The 19,400-nt window shown below is 51.2% G+C and overlaps 1 protein-coding gene across 1 annotated transcript in view; it reads left to right on the forward strand.

Moving 5' to 3' along the window:
* Positions 1 to 3,026: 3,026 nt before the first annotated feature.
* TBX5 (T-box transcription factor 5) overlaps positions 3,027 to 19,400 on the forward strand; it is a 48,205-nt gene continuing 31,831 nt past the window's right edge. Inside the window, exons 1-5 of the mRNA XM_019977130.2 lie at positions 3,027 to 3,394; positions 5,077 to 5,171; positions 7,294 to 7,413; positions 8,268 to 8,415; positions 12,387 to 12,539. Coding sequence (XP_019832689.2) covers positions 3,248 to 3,394; positions 5,077 to 5,171; positions 7,294 to 7,413; positions 8,268 to 8,415; positions 12,387 to 12,539 — 663 coding nt within the window. The 5' untranslated portion in view covers positions 3,027 to 3,247. The remainder of the gene's footprint in view (positions 3,395 to 5,076; positions 5,172 to 7,293; positions 7,414 to 8,267; positions 8,416 to 12,386; positions 12,540 to 19,400) is intronic.

The following is a 19,400-nucleotide window of genomic DNA, read 5'->3' on the forward strand; positions in this document are numbered from 1 at the left end:
TTGCCTCCACCCTTCTCCCCAGACCTTGGCCTGCAGGCCTGAATCTCTAGACCAAGCCTGAGTAAAAATCAGGGTGATGGAGATACGAAGGAGAAATAAAAACAGGAACCCTGACATGTGTTCCAAGCACTAATTCTTGATTTTCCAAGCTGGGTCTGCTCAGGCTAAGACCTACTGACTGTGTTTACGCTTCTATTGACCTCTTCAACTCGACCCTCCAAATAATACATTTCAGACAAGGGGAGGGCAGAGAGAGGAGCCGAGTGGAGATGAAACCCCAGCCAGCCCCCAGTGACTGTTTGATTATTTTAATAAAACTGGGCACTTGCCTATGTACACCTCCAGCCAGGGAGGTCTGGTGGCTCTGGGGGTGGGGGGGGGGGTGGGGTGGGGGGGCGGGTGGGAGCCCAGGGTAATTTCTGGGCATCTTTGATCTCGGCCCCCATCCCAACGCACCTTCACCCTGCCTTCACCCCGGAGTCGCCTAGAGTCGGGGTGATGAGTGGGGAGGGGGGAGATGTCAGGGCGGCTAGCGGCGGCAGGCTGGGCCAGGCGAGGTCAGGCAGCTCTCCTGTCTTGAGGTCAGCGGCAGAGAGAGAACGCGGGCCAGGCTGCAGAGGAGGCTCTCGGCGGGTGTGTGCACGCTTGGTGCGTTCAGACTCCCGTTCTCCGCACCGCCCGCGACACCGAGATTATTTACCCCGGCAGAAGGCGAGCGGGTTTGCGATGATTTGTGCAGGATTTTTTGCAGCCACCGAGCCGCGCTCACAGAAGCCGAGATGGATGGAGGTTGGGAAGGGGGTGGGAAGGAGGGGGGTGCTCTCGAGGTCTGGGTTTGAGACTCGTGTTGTGATTTGAGTGTTCGAGAAATCTAATGGAAAAGGTGGTTGGGGGAGGGAGTGGGATGGGAGAGGGAGGGGGGAGGAAGAGAGGGAGGGAGGAAGAGACAGACAGAGGCAGGCAGCGTGCAGTGGGAGCGAGTTGGATAGGCAATTTCAGTACTCTGCAAGCATCAAGGCAGCCCAACGTCACTGAGCTCAGCTGAGTCGGCTTGTATTTCTGAGAGGGGGAGAGGGGGAGAGAGAGAGATAGACTCTTACCTCGGATTCCGGAACTTTAACCCTGAAAGCCGCGCTCAGCAAGGACTTCAGCCATTCCCAGGCTCCCTCTTGTCTCCCAGCTTTCCCTCCCTGGGGGTGCAAGGGAGAACCGGGCACCGAGATTGGGGGTGCTCCGGGAGGCTGCTGTTTTGGCGTTCTTGAGAGCCCTGCTGGCGCCTGACAACTTGGAAGCCTGTAGGGAGAGTGAGCGCACGGCGCAGGAGGTGTGTGTTGGATTGTGGGCAGTCGCTGCGGCGAGGCTCCCGCGGTGGGTGCTCCCTTTGTAGGCAGCGGTTGCCGCCGGTCCGGGGAAGCAGTCTCCCCCGTAGACCCCGGAGCCACCATGCCCGCGCCCCCGCCTCGCCGCCGGCTTCCCTGCTAGGAGTCAGAAGGAATGTGGTGAATGCACCGGCTTCACCGAGCGAGGTAACCGTTCCGCCGATGGCCCGGGAGGCTGGGGAGGGAGCCCGCTTGCCGAGGCGGCTCGGGGAGGCGCGCAAGGCGGCTCTCGAGCCTGGCCCGGGGATTCTGCAGGGCCTGGCTCGCCAGCGATTTTCCGCGGCCCGGAGCTGCCCGGCGCGTGGAGCCGAGGCTGGGGGAGAGGCGTGGAGGTTTGCAGGACGCGCGGCCTGCTTCTGTCAAACCGCATCTCGTTCGGGCCCGCCAGCCCCCCAGCTCTCCGGAACCTCGGCCAGGGCTCGGGTTGGGATTGTCCCCGCGGCCGGCGGGTGCAGGGGAGCGCACGTGGGGACGCCAGCACCGCTTTCTTTTGTTGTGAGCCGGCTTCGGGGCTCCCATCACCGCCTCCCCCGAACCTCAAGGGCGTGGTGAAGGAGGCGGCTTGGAAATCGTGCTTAGTAGCCGATCGCCTCCGTACCATTTCTGGGTCTCCGGCCACGGCAGATCGGGGGAGTGGGATCCAGCCTTTCGCTGGAGCGGCTGCTAAAATTGGGGGCGGCATTTCTTGCGCCTCCTTCCCAGCGTTCCCGGGTTTTGAGGGAGGAAATCCCTACTTGGGAACGTAGAAGAGATTGGAAGACGATCAGAGTATGGGGCAGGCTCCTCAGGGCTTGAACCCTTCTGCAGCTGCTATTTTGCGTGTTCCGACCTCACATGCCTGTAAAACCTGGGCCATTAGGCGCCTCGCGTCGGATCTCAGTGGCGGGTTCAACGCCGGAAGCTCAGGACTTATCCGGGAACCGCTTTGGCCGTCGCCAGCCCCAAGCTTAGGCCTGCAGTTCCAGCGAACCAGGCCCGGCTGAAGCTCGGAGAAGCTCCCCTCAGTCAGGCCGCTCGACAAAACGCCCGGCTGGGGCTGGAGAGCCGAGAAAAACGTGCTCCGGAGGCCGGCGGCCCCGTGCTGGCTTCGGGCACCCGGGCGCGCCTCCTTACGAACCGCAGCGCGACCGCTTTCTCGACCTTTCTGTTTGACTCCTTTTTTATTTTTCACGTTGCTTACGACTGGGGGGAAAGGGAGGACTCTTAATGTTAAAGGACTTCTAAGTTTAAGGCCCGGAACTGATGAACGTGAATTTTCAGGACCTGGCCTCTTCTGTGGATCTTTCCTCTCCTGTTTTTGATCTTTTGCAAGAGGCGGGTTATTTCAGGCATTTTGGCTACTGCAGGGAATACTCCTGTTGCCAGTTTTCATCAACAGGGCTCTGCTGGCCTCCTGTAATTTGACGAAGAGAAAAAATTCTCAGGGCAGTAGGTTTGTGTTTTGTTTTGTTTTGGGTTAGTACCCAATGGCTTCCAAAAATACCCAGGCCTTATCTTTATTGGCTCTTCCAGAAGTCCAGACAAATTTGACGGGCAGCTCGCTTATCGCGGGGGAGCCTGCGCAGCGGAGATGCGGGCCTCGCCTCCTCCCGCTGTGACGCGGGGCTTTCGCAAGAGGATGTGCGTGGTCATAAAGTAATAGTAATGCTAAGAATAACGGGACCTTCTGCAGCCTCCTTCAGCGGGGGAAGGAGGTGCTGCGAGCTGGAAACCGCGAGTGGCAGCCTAGTAACTGCCCCCTCCTGTCACCAGAACTGTGCTTCCAACCTTCTCTTTTTCTCTCTCTGCGCCCCCCTCTCATCTGTCTGTCGCTGGCCTTCCCGTCCTCAGAGCAGGACCCCGAGCGGTCGCAGGGCCCAGGGATCACCATGGCCGACGCAGACGAGGGCTTTGGCCTGGCTCACACACCCCTGGAACCAGACGCCAAGGATCTACCCTGTGACTCCAAACCCGAGAGCGCGCTAGGGGCCCCCAGCAAGTCCCCGTCGTCCCCGCAGGCGGCTTTCACCCAGCAGGTAAGAAGGGCCTCGGGGCCCTTTGCAGAAGCCAAAGCCCCTCTTTTCAGGGGTTGAGGCGGAGGAGGACGCGGGGGCAATGCCCATAATTACCCTTTTTCTTTTTATCCCCATTCAATTCCACCCTTCTCTGCCATGCCTCCCCAAATGCCAGTGTATTTCTATCCGCTGTATTGTGACGACTATTTTTATGGCCATAGGATTTTTGAATCAGTGGAAGTGGTTAGGAGAGTCATAAAGATCCGGCTCTTTGGAGCCAGCGAACAAGGGTCCAGATCCTTCCTTTCCTGCTGCACGAGGTGTAAACTCGGTCTGAACGCCTCATTAAGGGCCGGGTCAGCGGCCGCTTCAGGCCGGCATGAGCGATGGCTTGACCCCTCTTCAGATCTGCCTTAGCCTTCGCCTCCGCCTGCCTCCTCCGCGTCGCCGCCCCAGCCCCGCGCGCCGCATCGTTTGTCTGGCGTCCGGGGCCTGGAGAACTGGCGAGGCCCGGGCCGGCAGGCGGGGAGCGCGAAGGGCTGGGAGGGGAGGGCGCGGGGAGCCGCGGGCTCGCCTGGCTGAAAGCTGGGCCCCAGCCGAGCGTGAAGCCTCGCCTCTCGCTCTGCGCCCTTCACCCGGGCGCCCTGGGCGCTCAAGGCGTCCTCTGTAGACCTTGATGATTTTTAAATAGGGTGTCAGAGGGCTGGAAGTGGTTGTCTTGACCTGGAGAGATACTTGCACGTAGCTGAAACCCTTCTTTGGGATTTCGATGGCGTTCTTGGCTTTTCCATCGCCTCTCTCCTCTGCCCTTCCCATCTCAGGAATATGCCCCTATATTTGTAGCGTCGCAGAGGGCACGCATTTTCAGAAACTTAAGAGGTTTTCTTCCAGGAAAAAACAAATCTACCTATTAGACGTTTCCAAGTTATTGCAAAATGAAGACATATGTATGTATATATATATGCATCAGTTTTGTAAAACTTGTAGTTGATACCAGGGATGTTAAATCGCTGTGCCCAGAATCAACACAGTTTGAAGTGAATGAAGCTGGATGGGAGGAGAGCCTAGGAGGCATATTCATAGAGATATTTGAGATTTGATAATTAAGTTTTGTTTGGGACTGTGGCAACCTATTATAATATATAAACATTAAAAAATTTAAATTTCACCTATGTCTATATATGCACCACCATAGGGAGATTAAACACACACATATACAGTATTCTCACATCTGTGTTTTTGTGTGGACATCTGGGTGCCTACATTGGAATATCCTGAGTGAGTTTTTCGAGATTGAGGCTTTTTTTTTTCCTTTTCCTTTTTCTTTTAAAGGAAGCCTCTTGGCTAAAATGTAATTGGTTCTTTTTTTTTTCCCCTCAGCCCCATCCTCCCCATGCACATTCTGGAATGCCCTGATGGTTGGGGTTTTCTTTTTCCTCTAGCCTTATGTTGGTGGCATTAGAATGAGACAGATCTGCACCATGGGGTTAAGACCTTCCTGGACAGAGCACACACACACAAATTCCTGGGCAGGGGCTGCTCCAGAGCCCAGACAGTGCTGGGGACTGGGGGCAGTGGTTCAGCCTATAAGCCCACTGGCTTGAAGGGGAAGGAGGAGAAAACTCTGTGTTTTCAGGGTGTGTGGGGAGGGAAGGCTCATTGTCTCCAGGTCTTCTCTGTGTGACTTTTCTCTCCTCCTATAGGGCATGGAAGGGATCAAGGTGTTTCTTCATGAAAGAGAACTGTGGCTGAAATTCCACGAAGTGGGCACAGAAATGATCATAACCAAGGCTGGCAGGTGAGATGGTCTCCTCTGTGGAGGAGGTGGAGGGAGCTTGTGGTAGAGATGAAGAAAGATGTGGGAGATCAGAAAAAGGAGGGAATAGAAACAAAGAGAGGAGAGAGACAGAGATGGAATATGAATATATTTTGTTTGACTCTATTGTGGTTAAAGAGGCATAGCGAATTCCCCCAGAGATCGCCATCAGTGTAAGAGAAATAAAGTACCTAAAAGATTTGATTCTTGAAACTGGGCATTTCTTCCACCTCCTATATAAGAAGACCCAGAGCTTGGGAGGCCATGCTCTCTGGATGGATCAGTAATGAGAGAAAGAAGAGATGAGATGGGAGAGCCCACGGGAAAACAGAAAGGTGCCGAGACACACAAAGATGAGAGGGGGGCTTTGGGTTTCATGGGATCTCAGACTTGATTCCTCGCCCAGACCCTCCTTCCCATTCTCCCTGACCTTGGAGCGGTTCCAGGGTCGCACCCGATCGCCAAACCTCGGAATCGTTGAGTGTGTTCGCTACCTCTTTCATTGTTTATAGAAAGAGGCGAAGCCTTTGAAACTGAACCGGGGCTCGGCCGGGCTCTATATACAGACACCGATAAACACGGCAGTTTCGTCAAGACACTCACCCCCAGAGTTCCTCTTAAAAGCTCGCAGAGTTTTAGCTAGAAATGCGAGACTTCTGGGGGAGGGGGTAGGAGGGTCGTGCTGCTCGGTGTCCCAGCGTCTGGGTGCGCGCGGGCGTGCGTCCCGGCGCTGGGAGCACCCCCGCGGCCCTAGCAATGCTGGACTGGCCCTCCTCGTCCTTAAGGGGCAGAAAGCCCCGGCCTGCGTGTGAAGCCGAGGAGCCGGTAGGCCCGAGCCACCGAGTGTGTGAAGGGGGCGGATGGAGCCGCCTCTCCAGACGCCCACCGCTTCTCCAGCCCAAGCCCCCCGCAATAAACTGACAACAGTGACATTTATTATTATTTGAAATTAAACAATGTCTGCTCCCCTGCTCGGCCCCAGTGAACTAGGAGGCGCGTTCTGTTTATACCAAAGAACTCAAGTCCTCTTCCCATTCCGCCGCCGAGGAAGGAAAGAGTGGCCGGGGCCTCCTTTCCCCCTCCCCAGCCTGAGCCGACGGGATTTAACTATAAAAGGCCTGCGAAGCCTTCTGCGCCTCCGCCTCCAGGCTCGCTCCCTCGGGCAGATAAACACTGTGAGGCGAGGCTCTAAGGCCCGAGGGAGAGGGCTCCCTCACCCATTCCCGCCATCCCTTGGCGAGCCAGGTTCCAGCCACTGGTTCTTGAATCCCGATCGGCCTTGGGAAGGCTTTCGGGGCGGCCTCCATCGGAGGCGGGATGGAGACCCGGGAGTGCGCCTGGACGCGGAGAGGGAGCGGCCACGGCGCATTCGGGGCTGCGGAACCTCCTTCCAAGCACCCGATCTCGCGCAGGGATCAGCTTCTTCCAAAACCAAATTTCTTCGCGGAGGGGCAAAACGTTTAGACTCTCCATGTTAGAGTTCCAGCGCCTTGGAGAAGCGGTGAAACATTTATGAATGAATTCCTGGTCGAGATTCGTGTCAGAGGTCACGCGCTGAGCCATACCCTGGGGGCAGAGGACTGGGGCCAGGATGCACCTTGTGTGGGCACCCACGCGCCGGCAGTCCCAGGGCGCACCCACCTGGGTGCTCACGTGACGGGCAGCTCTGCGCAGAAGGGCCAAAGCACCTGGCAGGGCGAAGCTGGCCACTTTTTTCCGCCCTTAAACCTAATAAGCATTTCCCTGCCCCCGAATAAGAAAATAGGTGTCTGGCTCTGAAAGGAGCATTTAGCAAGAATCGAAATGCGGGGTCCCTTTCTGGCCCTGTTTGAAACTAGTCTCTAGAAGCTCTCTCCTCCTGGTTTCTATTTCCTCCGGTAGATAGGTGTAGTCCCAGCTTGCTTGCTCAGCTCCGGACCTTTCTCCTCCGCATAACTTGGAGGGAAACCTGGGCTGGATCTTGGCAAGTGCGGAGCAGGGGCCACCGTATCTCCTCCGTTTCTTAAAAGATACGTCGATTCTTTGCATAAAAATTTGTGGATGCGATCTTCAGAATATTTGGATTAATTCCCTGTCTCTGTCTCTCCGCCTCCGCCCCTTCTAGGCGGATGTTTCCCAGTTACAAAGTGAAGGTGACCGGCCTGAATCCCAAAACGAAGTACATTCTTCTCATGGACATCGTTCCCGCGGACGACCACAGATACAAGTTCGCAGATAATAAATGGTAGGCAACACAGTAGCAGGGTGGGAAGGGTGGGGTGGACCGTGCAAACCCAACTTCCCTCTCCCCACCGAACCAATAAACGTTGTTTTGAGCTCCTACTGTGTGCTAGAGGTTTTTGCTGCCCACGGCTCTGCATCCTCCTGACCTCACCCTGAAAAAAAGAAAGAGCAGCCAGTAGCTCCCATTTTATAGATGGGAAAACTGAGGCTCAGAGGAAGTAAAGTGCCGCTGTCTGTTGCTGGACTGGAGGGTTTGTGGATCTTTACACAGGGTATTGTTCCCAAGCGTTGGAGCTATTTCTAGGGGGCATAAACCATTAACAGTTTTTTTTTTTTTTTTTATGAGTTACCTGCTTTGAACATGCCTGTTTTATGAAATTGCAAAATCCATCCGGGGTATTTGAGTTAAACAGGCAGGAGAGGAGAGGTTCATTCTTTGGGTACTTTGCTCTCCCAGCTGCCAAGAGTGCAGAGGCTTGAAGACTAAGCCCCTTTGGAAAGCCCGCAAGGATTTTTTTTTTTCCCCGAGACTTTTGTGCACATCCAAGCTTTCCAGAATGCGCCAGTTGTTCGTGGGCAGAGAGATGCTGCGAGATGGAGCCCTTGGTGCTGGGGAAGGAATTAGGTGGAAGGCGAAGGAGCCAGTCAGTTGGTCGAGTGTGGGGCGGGGGGAACGCTCACTTGGACACCGGCTCTAGGCTTTCTGGGCATCTGGCATTGTAGGTTCCCGAGCAAGACCTGAGGGTCAGGCCGTTTCCAGATCTGTCTCGTATTCAGCAGCCGTCGCCCGGCTCGCGAAGCAGCCGGCACCGCGGTGCGCTAAGTCTAGGCGGGTGGCGCCTCTCCTTGGTCTAGGTCTGTGACGGGCAAAGCGGAACCCGCCATGCCGGGCCGCCTCTACGTGCACCCGGACTCGCCGGCCACGGGGGCGCATTGGATGCGGCAGCTCGTCTCCTTCCAGAAACTCAAGCTCACCAACAACCACCTGGACCCATTTGGGCATGTGAGTACCTCCCGCGGTCCTTTCTTGTATCAGCAGGTCCACACCTCTCTTTCTCACCTTCCCCCTCCTCTCCCTCTTTTCCAGAACTTTCTCTCTCTTCCTGGCTCCTTGTGCCCACCCATGCTTCTTTCTTTGCTCCATCTCAACGCCTTGGCCTCTTTCTCCCTCTACCTTTTTGACCTGGCCTTCTTTCTTTTCCCTTTCCTTGCCTCTTTTTCATCTCTCTTTCCTTTTCTCTTATTTCTCACACCTTCTAATTCTTCCTGGCTTTCTCCCCCTCTCTCCTGCTCAGGCATCTGCCCCTGGCAATCCTTCCTGTTGTCCATTAATCCACACTCTGGAGTGTGTCTTTCCCGGCTGGCTGGTGATTGAGTCCCTTGGTTCTCCTGGCTTGGGGCTCACCCTGCATCTCTGATGCCAGCATCCAGCCAACCTGCTTTTGCTGAGGGACAGGGGTTGTGGGTGACTAAAGCTGTTCATTCCGGGCCTGGAATTCCTGTTCGTTCAGCCCCATCTGTGATTAGGGACTGGTTGCAGTCCTGCAGAAAACATGGGCCCTCTAGCTCGGTGGGTACTTACTCGGCACAGATCACAAAGGCTGGACCACAGTGGGAGCCTTATACCTTACCTTTTGTTGTTGTTGTTCAGACGCTAAGTTGTATTCAGCCCTTTGCGAACCCACAGACCGTAGCCCGACAGGCTCCTCTAGCCATGGGATTTCCCAGGCAAGAATACTGGAATGGATTGCCATTTCCTTCTCCAGGAGATATTCCCAGCCTAGGGATGGAACCAACATCTCCTGAATTGGCTAGTGGATTCTTTACCACTGAGCCACCAGGGAAGCCGATGCCTTACCTACCTCCTTCCAAACCCTCTTATCATTGGGATGATCTAGATGAAAGGGAGACCCTAGGCCCTCTGCTTCCTGTTTTATAGATGGGGAGACCAACCCCCCCAGAGGCGAACTCTGGTACCCAAGCCCCTTTGAGCTTGACACTCTTGGGTTTATCTGTTTGTTCCAGTTTCCAGCTTTTCCCTCTCCTCCCACCATGCCCAGAGTGGGCAAGCCCAGATCAGGCTCTTACACCTGGAATCTGGATTGACCCTAAGAGACAGGGGCCGGGGGAACCCCCTGAAACTGCAAGATATTGCGGGTGTAGTCTCCTGCCTTTCAAGAGAATATGTAGCTCCTAGAGATCCAGTGTTCTTGCCTGGAGAATCCCAGGGACCGGGGAGCCTGGTGGGCTGCCGTCTATGGGGTCACACAGAGTCGGACACGACTGAAGTGACTTAGCAGTAGCAGCAGCAGATTCTCTATAGGATATCATTCTCTGTTCCCCAAAGAAAAACCAACAGAACATGGATTTGGGGGGAAACGTCCCTAAATCTCTTCATTGGACATGATTACCAGGACAGAACACAATCTTTGAATTCAGAGTTCAGAAACTTTAGTTTGCTGATTCCACCAAACGAGTCGGGGGTGGACCCACCCTGAGGTAGTCCCATCTCAGGGCATTTGACCCTCAGAGCAGCTTAGAGAAGAGGATGGAAATAAAGCATTTATAACTGGGAGCTCGCGGGAGGGGAGATGACCTGCCTAAGGTCACACAGCTTGTATTGGGGAAGGAGGATGTGAGGCTAGGTCTAATTCCAGAAGCGATCCAGGTCCTGCCACTCTGTTTAGAGAGAAGATCAACAAACACATGATCCCAGTTTGGGGACCTGAGGGGCCTGGGTGCAGATGCATTTGGTCAGGAGGGAGGAAGGTTTGTGAAGGTTCAAATGAAAAATCAGGTTCCTGAGGCCTTAGGGCTAATACCCTGAGCCGACAGGGTCCAGTGGTGGAAGGGGACCACAGGTTCTTCACTGATGCTTTCAGTTCCGCTGTACACGGAGTTGGTGTGAGACCCGACTGGCCACTCTGGCAGAGCAGAGAGAAGGAAGAAGATTCATTCCCTTTCTACGCTGTAGGAAGAGATTGCAAAGGGGCAGAGTGGGTATTTTCTGGGCAAAATACTGGGGCCTCCTTTGCGTTTAAACCGGGTATTTTGCCGGCAGGGTCCAGCTAGTGGTGCATCCAAGCCAGGTGTACTCTCCAGCTTGCGTGGGGGTTGGCGCCAGGGCTGTTAGGTTTGGGAAAGCATGCTGAAGCTAGGCTTTACGTTAAACAACAGAGAGAGGACCATTTTGTAAAGGACCTGCCTGCATCTTCCCGGGACCGCATCCTTCTGGAGGCTAGGAGCCGTTGGTGGGGGGCCTCCGTGAATCCTTGGTCTGGGCTCCTTAGCTTTCCCTCTGGGGACTTGGGTGTGCCTTTGGGGTCGCGCTGGGGTAGACCCCTAGGGAAGGCGCGCGCACAGCCCCGCGCCCGGCGCCCATGTGAGTTGCAGGTCTTTCTGCGCCCGAGGAGGAGCGGCTCGGGACTCCCCAGCGGCCACGCATTCCCACCCTAAACTCCGGACTCGGAATCCAAAGCCGCCCTAATGAAATTAAGGGCCATTAGATCGCCCTCGCGCTGATGTCTCCACACTGTCCCCGGCCGTCAAAGCAATTTGGCTAAGCCGGGACGATGGCCGCGCCGGCCGGGGGCTGCGGCGGCCCGCGGGGCCCCGCTGCGTCTCTCTGTCGCCACGCCGCCCGGCCCGGCGTCGCTATCGGCCGGGGAGGCGGCCGGGCCGCGGCGGCCGGAGATTAGAGCCTCGCGGCCCGGGGGTCGGGAAGCCGCGGGGTCCCGAGCTTTTTGCGCCCCTCCCCCGGCCGGGTCGGGCCGCGCTCCCCTCCCGCTCCTCCAGGCCGATCTCAAGGGTTGGCCCAAGCACCCTGCCCCAGGGTCATCCATGCAAATAATCAAAGACACTGAGACTCCCTCTGCCGCTCAGTGTCGCGATCCTGGGGAAAAACCAGGCCAGATTTTTCAGCTCAGGAAACGCGGCGGTTAGCACATTCGGTGGGTATAGCTCTAGAACGTTTTGACAAACATTAGCGTTACCAGCCTCCCGGCGGCTGCAAACTGCAAGGCGTCAACCAGATAACACATTCGGTTTTATTCGTGAGGATGCTCGTCTTCTCTGGTTGGTCCTGCTCCAGAGAGAGAGAGTGGTGCCTGCAGACCCCTCTTGGTCTTTACTGTGGTGGTTGTAATCATAGTACAGCGGCAACAGGGAGACCCCACTGGTCCCCGAGACCCCCTCCCCAAACATGGAGAAGGTAGAAAGGAAGGAGAAAAATATTGCCCACCAAGTAGGATGCCCCAGTTCTGTTTAGGGCCAAGTCTGGAGATAATTCCAGTGGTGGATCCTGAAATGTAAAATTGGAGGAAGGGACTCTTGAGGCCACCCAGGCCCCTGTTTGGTGTTAGGCGGGGCTGTTTCTCCCCCCACCTCACACCCTCCCCCACCACTTTCCTCTCGTCTTCATTGACTCCCCTTTGCACATTATCCAAACAAAGGACCAAGCCGGTGATTTTTCCTCCAGTTCTGCAAATGCTTGGTCTCTTCTTCTGCATCTCTTTGAACTTTTTTTTGGGGGGGGGGGGGGCAGAGAAGAGGTGGTTATTTGTATGTATGTTTATTTGTTTCTGCACTCCTTTCATTCAAAAATTACTGCCCAGACTTCCTTGGGGGCACCAATTCCCCAAACTTGCTTCACTCGCATGGAGGGGGCGGGAAGTGCCCTATGTAGAGAGTTAATTTATTAAGCAAACTTTATTAAGAATTCTGATTTACTACCCCGTGTGCTTTCGGTAGATTCCTGGAATATTACTCTGGCTTTTTCAGATGGAAATTGTCATTTTTGAAATGTTTCTTTTTAATGAAATCACTGGCTTCTTTTCAAAAACAGGAGTGAAAAAAAATCAGACCTTTTTTTGAGAGTCTATATAAGGAATGTAACTTTGGGGTGGAGAGTGGGGTTTTAGGGAAACAAAGGGGGTTTGATTTTTCTTACCATCTCATTTTCTTTATTATTTTTAGATTATTCTAAATTCCATGCACAAATACCAGCCAAGATTACACATCGTGAAAGCAGATGAAAATAATGGATTTGGCTCAAAAAACACCGCGTTCTGTACTCATGTCTTTCCTGAGACGGCGTTTATTGCGGTGACTTCCTACCAGAACCACAAGGTAAGCCCAGGACCCAGGAACCAGCAGGCCTGGGGTCACCTGCTTGTTTGCATGAATCCGCAGGGGGCTTCTGCTAAAACCTTAAGCCTTCTGGACACCTTTATTCCACCCTACAGTGGGCACCAACTTCTGTCCAGGGGGCTGAGGCAGGAACAGAGCTGCAGCCTAAGGATCGCAGCTGTTTGTACTGTATTCACAGGCTTGGCATGAAAACCATACTCCCACACACTAAATGGAAATTGTCAAACCATAGCTGACCACCTGGTATCAACACTTATCCTCAAATGCAACAAGAAGTCATCCGCCTGCAGTGGTGGAAAGATCAGTGAAAAGAAAGGTCCCCTCACTGACGGGCTCGGTGCCCTTGGGTGGGGAACCTGGTGCCACCCTGCCTGGGGCCACCTTTTCTGTGGGGGGGCGGTGTCGGTGTCCTTTCCTCCTCTACTCTTGCCTTTTGGATGCATTTCAGCTCCCATCGGGGGAGGTGGCTGAGTTGCTGGAAACCTTGAGCTTGGACCTTCCCAGATGCTTTCTTACTTGTTTCGGTAATGACTGACCCCAAAGTACATACTCAAGCAAGACTAGCATTGCTAAAAGAAAAGCAAAAACTGAGAAACTTGTGTCACCAGCTGCCTGAATTGAAGTTCTGGGGACTTAAATAAGATCCTGCCAGGACACAGCCTGGTGTGGGGAGATGTGCACAAGGCCAGCTCATTGTTTCTGGTGGCTGCAGTGTTGTGTAGAGGTGGGATGTTGCAGATGGCTTGTGTCACCGTCAGAACCCCACGCTGTTTGAAATTCAGGCCCCAGTTTGGTCCTTCAAAGCTTGACAGTGATGCTAGAATAAGATGCCTCCCTAACTGCAGGTCAGGGGGTAGAGATCTTGCTTGGGAGAAAGGGCTCATCTTGACTTGTCGTGGTTCATGTCTGTTCTTTAGAAACCCAAGTGCCCATAGTGATAGTGATAGTGAAGTCACTCGGTCGTGTCCGACTCTTTGCGACCCCATGGAAAGTAGCCAACCAAGCTCCTCAGTCCATGGGATTTTCCAGGCAAGAATACTGGAGTGGGTTGCCATTTCCTTCTCCAGGGGATCTTCCCGACCCAGGGATCAAACTCGGGTCTCCCGCACTGCAGGCAGACGCTTTACCGTCTGAGCCACCAGTGCCCATGGATTCATCTTATTGGCCTGGATATTATTGGCATGGGGAGGGCAGGACTGAATGATTCCTAAACCTCGATATGGAAAGATCTGGAAGCGGGAAAGGCAAAATATAGGGGCTGGGGAGGCATCGCTGCCCCGCTCCAGGGTGGTAGACTCTTAGGAATATTGTGAAGTGATTTGGGGTTAAGGGCTATGGGAGGGGAAAGTGGTGAGGGGGTCCACATGAGATCAGTGAGGGCGGGTCATGTGGATGATTTACGGAGGTGGACAGGGAGCTAGGGTGCCCTCCCCCTCTACAGCGCCCACCCCTTCCCCATCTGCAAGAGAAAAGTGGGGTGGGGGGAGGCTGCAGAGGCTGTGGAGCCAGGCTGGAGAGGCCAGGTTACAGTGAGAGATGGGCTTAGCACCCTAAAGCCTCCAGTCACCCCTTGAAGGTCATTTCATGCAGGCTGTGTGTCGGCTAATCCCCACCCCCAAGGAAGCCAGGGCAGTTACGAAATGCTGTGGGTAATCTCCAAATTCAGATTGTCAGTGACCAAGCCAAGCTGTGATGGATGGTCCCTTGCAGGCCACACGGCCTGTTTGGGATCCCAGGCCTTGGCAAGCTTCCTTTCAGCAGAAAACGCACTCCCTCCTATCCGCTAAATGTGATTACTTTTTAAAGGAAAAGAAGAACTTTTTATGTTATTATTTAAAAAAAATTTCTACCCACTTTAACCAATAAGAGAAAAAAAACGGTAGGGTCAAGTGCCCTGAAAGTTGCTATGCTGTTTCAGGCTAATTTGAGTCTGGCTGCTAGAAACCTGTTTCCTCTATGGCTGCTGTAAACCTATGTTTAACTTTGTGGTGATGGCTACAGGGGAAAAAAATGAAAAAAATAGCAACCAGAACGCTCAGTTCCCCATATGTGTGTGTGTGTGTGTGTGTATATGTGTGTGTATGTGTGTGTGTGTGTGTGTGTGTGCGTGCTTAGAGCTTCCTAGTCTTGACACAGGGCCCAAAAATATGTTGAATCTTTTTTTTTCCTGCCAGGAAAACCCAGGTTCATCCAGAGAGAGGGGACAGGAAGTGATAGACATATGAAAGCGGCCTGGTAAAGAAACACATGAGTGTTCAGGTCCTTTGGGAGAAATCCCCAAGCTTTATATATTAATAGCAAAGATCTTAGGGATTCCTCAGGAATGGGTAGATTTGGGGGACCACACAATCTTTCTCTGTTTATAGCTTTGTTGACGCGTAACTGTCATATGATAAACCACACTATTTGAAGTATTCAATTAGCTATTTGGCATATGTGTATGTCCATGAAACTGTCACTGTAGTTACTTGTGAACACACTCAACACCCTTTAGATTTTATTTATTTAAAGGTCTTCTTCAATGCACATATTTGCTCATCTATGTGTGTGGAGTGCCTGTCCAATGGGGTGTGTACATGTAAGTTTTGAACACAATCTAGGAGATTGTGCATCTAAATGCTCATGGGTCCCAAAACGTGAGTTCCCAAAGATGCATTTGAATATATGTGTGTTGGTTTTTTTTTTTTTTCCGCTGGTTTTTTCTTCCAGTTTTATTGGGATATAATTGACACATGTACTGTATGAGTTTCAGGTGTACAGCATCACACTTTGACTTAATGTCATGAAATAAGGACCGTGATCAGCTGAGTGATGAATATAGGTGTATTTGAGGATCACACAGGAATTACTGATTTTCTTCATTGGTTGAGCCAAGAAGCCAGGCTGAGCTGTACATACAGGGTTTTTTTTTTGTTTGTTTTTGTTTTTTTGAGCCAGCCTGGCATCCATAAGAAGGATTTCAAGCGCTCAAGGAGATGACTTTCAAGCACTCTCTCCTGCATGAGGTTTTCCCCACTTTTGAGTTATCAAGTACCAATAACACCTATTTTCTTTGTCAGGAGGAAGTCTAAAGCAGTGTATTTTTCCAGTTGCATTCAGGCCCCTGCAGACATGCCCCACGTGGATATATGATGTGTGACTTAAATAAGTGGGGCAGTTGGGTTGACTGTGATTTGTGGGCTCTGTTTTGTCACTTTATTGTCCCACCTGGATAGGGTGTTGAGACTCTTGGCTTTGTGGGTAAAAGCCACCTGGGCTGTTCCTCATCCTCGTGTGTTAGTGTCACAATCTGGCGGTAGATGCTTGGGTTCAAATCTATCTGACTTGGGCAAATTATTTAACTCAGTTTTCCCCATCTGTAAAATGGGAATAAGAAGAGTTTTTTTTTTTTTTTTTGGTTATTATCATGGTGGGGATTAAAATAAGCTAATCCATGAAACGTGTAATCATGCAGAGCCCGGGTAAAGAGTCAGCACAGGTTGTTAGTGATGAGTCATGATCGACTTCATAACTGATCAGTTAACAGTAACAGGGCAACTCCATCCAAAACACAGGTTCTGGAAATCTCTTTGCCTATCCTATTTTAGAATCTGAAAAGCTGAGATTTTTAAATAAGCTCTTATTACTGTGGTTGAAACACAACTACAACTACTTTGTGGTCTAATTGGTTCATTTCCTGATTGTTCTGTCAGTCCAAGGACAGTTTGCCTGGCATTATGCTTTGGAAAGAAAAGCAGTCTATGTGATTGAATTGCCAGGACAGTTTGGAATAATGTGGTTGTTCAATGGCAAAGTCCTGTCCGACTCTTTGCAACCCCATGGACTGCAGCATGCCAGGCTCCTCTGTCCTTCACTAGCCCCTGGAGTTTGCTCAAATGCATGTCCATTGAGTCAGTTGGAAAAATGCGAGCCACCAAGTTTTGTCCCAAAGGGCTTAGTGCCTCCAGACTGCTCTTTGCATGCAGGTACCAGGTGGAGGCAGGTATGTGGCAGGCTTCATTTGTTACACTGCCATCACACACCTGTATACCATGGGTTCCTAATGACACGGCATATTTCCTGAGCCCAGCTGTGATCCCAAGCTGGATTTGGGGGTTATTTCCCCAGATGGTTGACAGCTTGAAAAAGATATTTAAACACTCGAATCTTCCCCAGCGACGCTCACTCTGTGAAACAGGTTTTTGTAAGGTTTGTGCCGCAGTTGTCAGCAGCTCCCAGGGCAATCCCTAGAAATATTTAGGTGTTAAAAAAAAGGTCACATGGGCATTTCATTTCCCCGCTTAGGCAACAATGGCTTTGTATGCAAGCGTGTCTCTCCCTTCAATATTAACTTACTTTGCCATTAAAAGGCATTTTCCTCCTGTTTAAATCATTGTGTACGGAGCCTGTATTTATGAGGTATGAGCTCTCTGGTCAGGACCAGGAAATGAACCCCTAATAGAGAGACATAATTAAGATTTTTGGCCCTCGCGAGGGTTTTTTTTTTATTTTTTTTTCCCCCAAAGCGAGAATTCACAACAATTATTCTCATTAATTTTTACAACCTCTGTCTCAGTGGTTGGACCTGGCATTTATATTTGTTTTTCTCCCCATCGGGCCCCTCCCCCGGATATCCGGTTTTATGCTGATTTTGGAGGGAGTACGTTTGTATGACGCATGGAAATCAGTTTCAGTGGAGCCTTTGGGTAGAACTCAGACATCCAGGTGTATTTGTGCCTGTGAGTGACTAGCTCCACGTTAGGAAGGGAATTGCATAGACAGAGTTATGGTAAATGAGGGGACTAGTATGAACTAAGATAGACATTTTCACCGGCCCCTAAGCTTACATGTTAAGATTTCTCAGGGGTAATTCTTGCAACCATAGCCATCTATCCTCAAATCTACAGAGCAAGGTAGATAGGTAAGATCCACACATCTCCGTGGATGTCCCACCAATTGTGCTCATCTCTGACAGCATATTTTTGGGAGGTATGGTATAAGAACAAGAATTCTTTTTCTGTTTGAATTCTGTTTGAGGTGCAAGGGATTTCATAGACAGGGTTATGGTAAATGAGAGGACTAGTATGAAATAAGATAGGCATTTTCACCTGCACCTAAGCTTACTTCGAGCAGAAGTTTTTTTTGAGCAAAAGATTTTGCTGATAAAATACCAAAACCCACCCTTTTCTTTTTTTTGCTCTGAGTAATTTTTTTGTGTGGAATAGCGATGTCATGGAATAGGCATTAATTCAGCCCAGTTGCCCCACCCCTATTGTCTTATTGTTCTCAGTATTTTCAGGAGCTGGCTTCTGTCTCCGATGGGTGGGTGAGGGGCATAAAAATCGGGATAAGGGTTCCCTCCACCCTTTTTAAAAATGATCTAATTTTTACTCAACATTTTGAGAATCTCTCCCTCCTACCCCTCACCATTAAAAATGCTTTATGTTTTTATGGTTGCATTTTGCTGTCATAAAACTGGTGTGAGAAAGAAAGCCCCGCTAGGTGATGGGGCTGAGTTGAGGAGTGCACATGTTCAAGATTGTTATCCAACAAGACTTTGTATTTAAAAAAAATTTTTTTTTATTGAGATAAAGTTGATTTACAGTGTTGTGCCAGTCTCTTCTGTTTTCCAGAGAGGTTTTACAGATGTTTCTATATACTCTGAAGAGTTGATTCGAAGTCAGAAAGTTGCAGGAATGGGTTACCATGTTAAAAAAAAAAGGAAGGAGAAGGGAACGTGTATACATAGACATCCCCACGCGTAGTTTAAAAGTTTTAAAGTTGATTTTATTTTTTTGGAACAGTTTCAGGTTCATAGTAAAGCTGAGTGGGAAGCAGAGCCTTGTATAACCTCTGTCTGCTTCCCCCAACCATGTACAACCTCCCCTACTAACAGCACCCCCCACCCCCAACCTCAGAGTGGGACACATGATACCACTGATGAACCTGCATGGACGCATCATCACCCAGGGTCTGTAGTTTGCCTTCGAGCTCACTCTTGGTGTTATAGATTGTGGGTTTTTTTTTTTCGGTTGTGCCATGCAACTCATGGGACCTTACTTCCCTGACCAGGGATCACACCTGTGTCCCCTGCAGTGGAAGCTCCAAGTCCTAACCCCTGGACCACCAGGGAATTCTCTAGATTCTGTGGGTTTAGACAAATGTGTAATGACACGTCTTCACCGTGATGTATCCCACAGAAATCATTTCATTGCCCTAAAAATCCTCTATGCGTCTCTTGTTCATTTTCCCCTTCCTCCTAACCCCTGGCAACTGCTACTCTTTTTGCTGTTTCCCTAGTTTTGCCTTTTCCAAAATGTCATAGTTGGAATCACATAACATTTAAAAAATGTTAAGTTTATATATATTTTTATTGTGAGCACACAGACTCATATATAGTAATTTTATATTCATGACAGAGTCCTGGGGTTAGAAGGAAATGCTGTAAGACCGTGTCTAGCAGAAAACAGAATGTTCTTGCCCCCAAATGGACAAATCTGTACATTCATTAATTATGCCTAGTTTCTCAAAGCAACTTCTTGGTTTCTCGAAGTCTGTAAAGATGCTACTGGGGGGTAGAAAAGATGGCTCTGTGCGGATCTGTAGATGATGGAACCATAGGAAAAAAATCTGTTCTTGTTCTAACTATCTTTCTATTCATCTACTACAGAAAGGGAGACTTACCTCGGTACTGGTTTATGTTAAATACTTCCGTAAAAGTGTCAGATTTTCCTTTGCAACAAAGGGAAGGCTGGCCTTCAGTGTGGAACTTACTAGGGGTACCAGTAGAGAGAATTTGATACACTTGTTATCTTTGTATTGACTTGCAAGTGTTTCCACTTTGACATATAGAAAAGTGAT

This window comes from Bos indicus, chromosome 17 (genome assembly GCF_029378745.1).
Source record: "Bos indicus isolate NIAB-ARS_2022 breed Sahiwal x Tharparkar chromosome 17, NIAB-ARS_B.indTharparkar_mat_pri_1.0, whole genome shotgun sequence".
Taxonomy (NCBI): Eukaryota; Metazoa; Chordata; class Mammalia; order Artiodactyla; family Bovidae; genus Bos; species Bos indicus.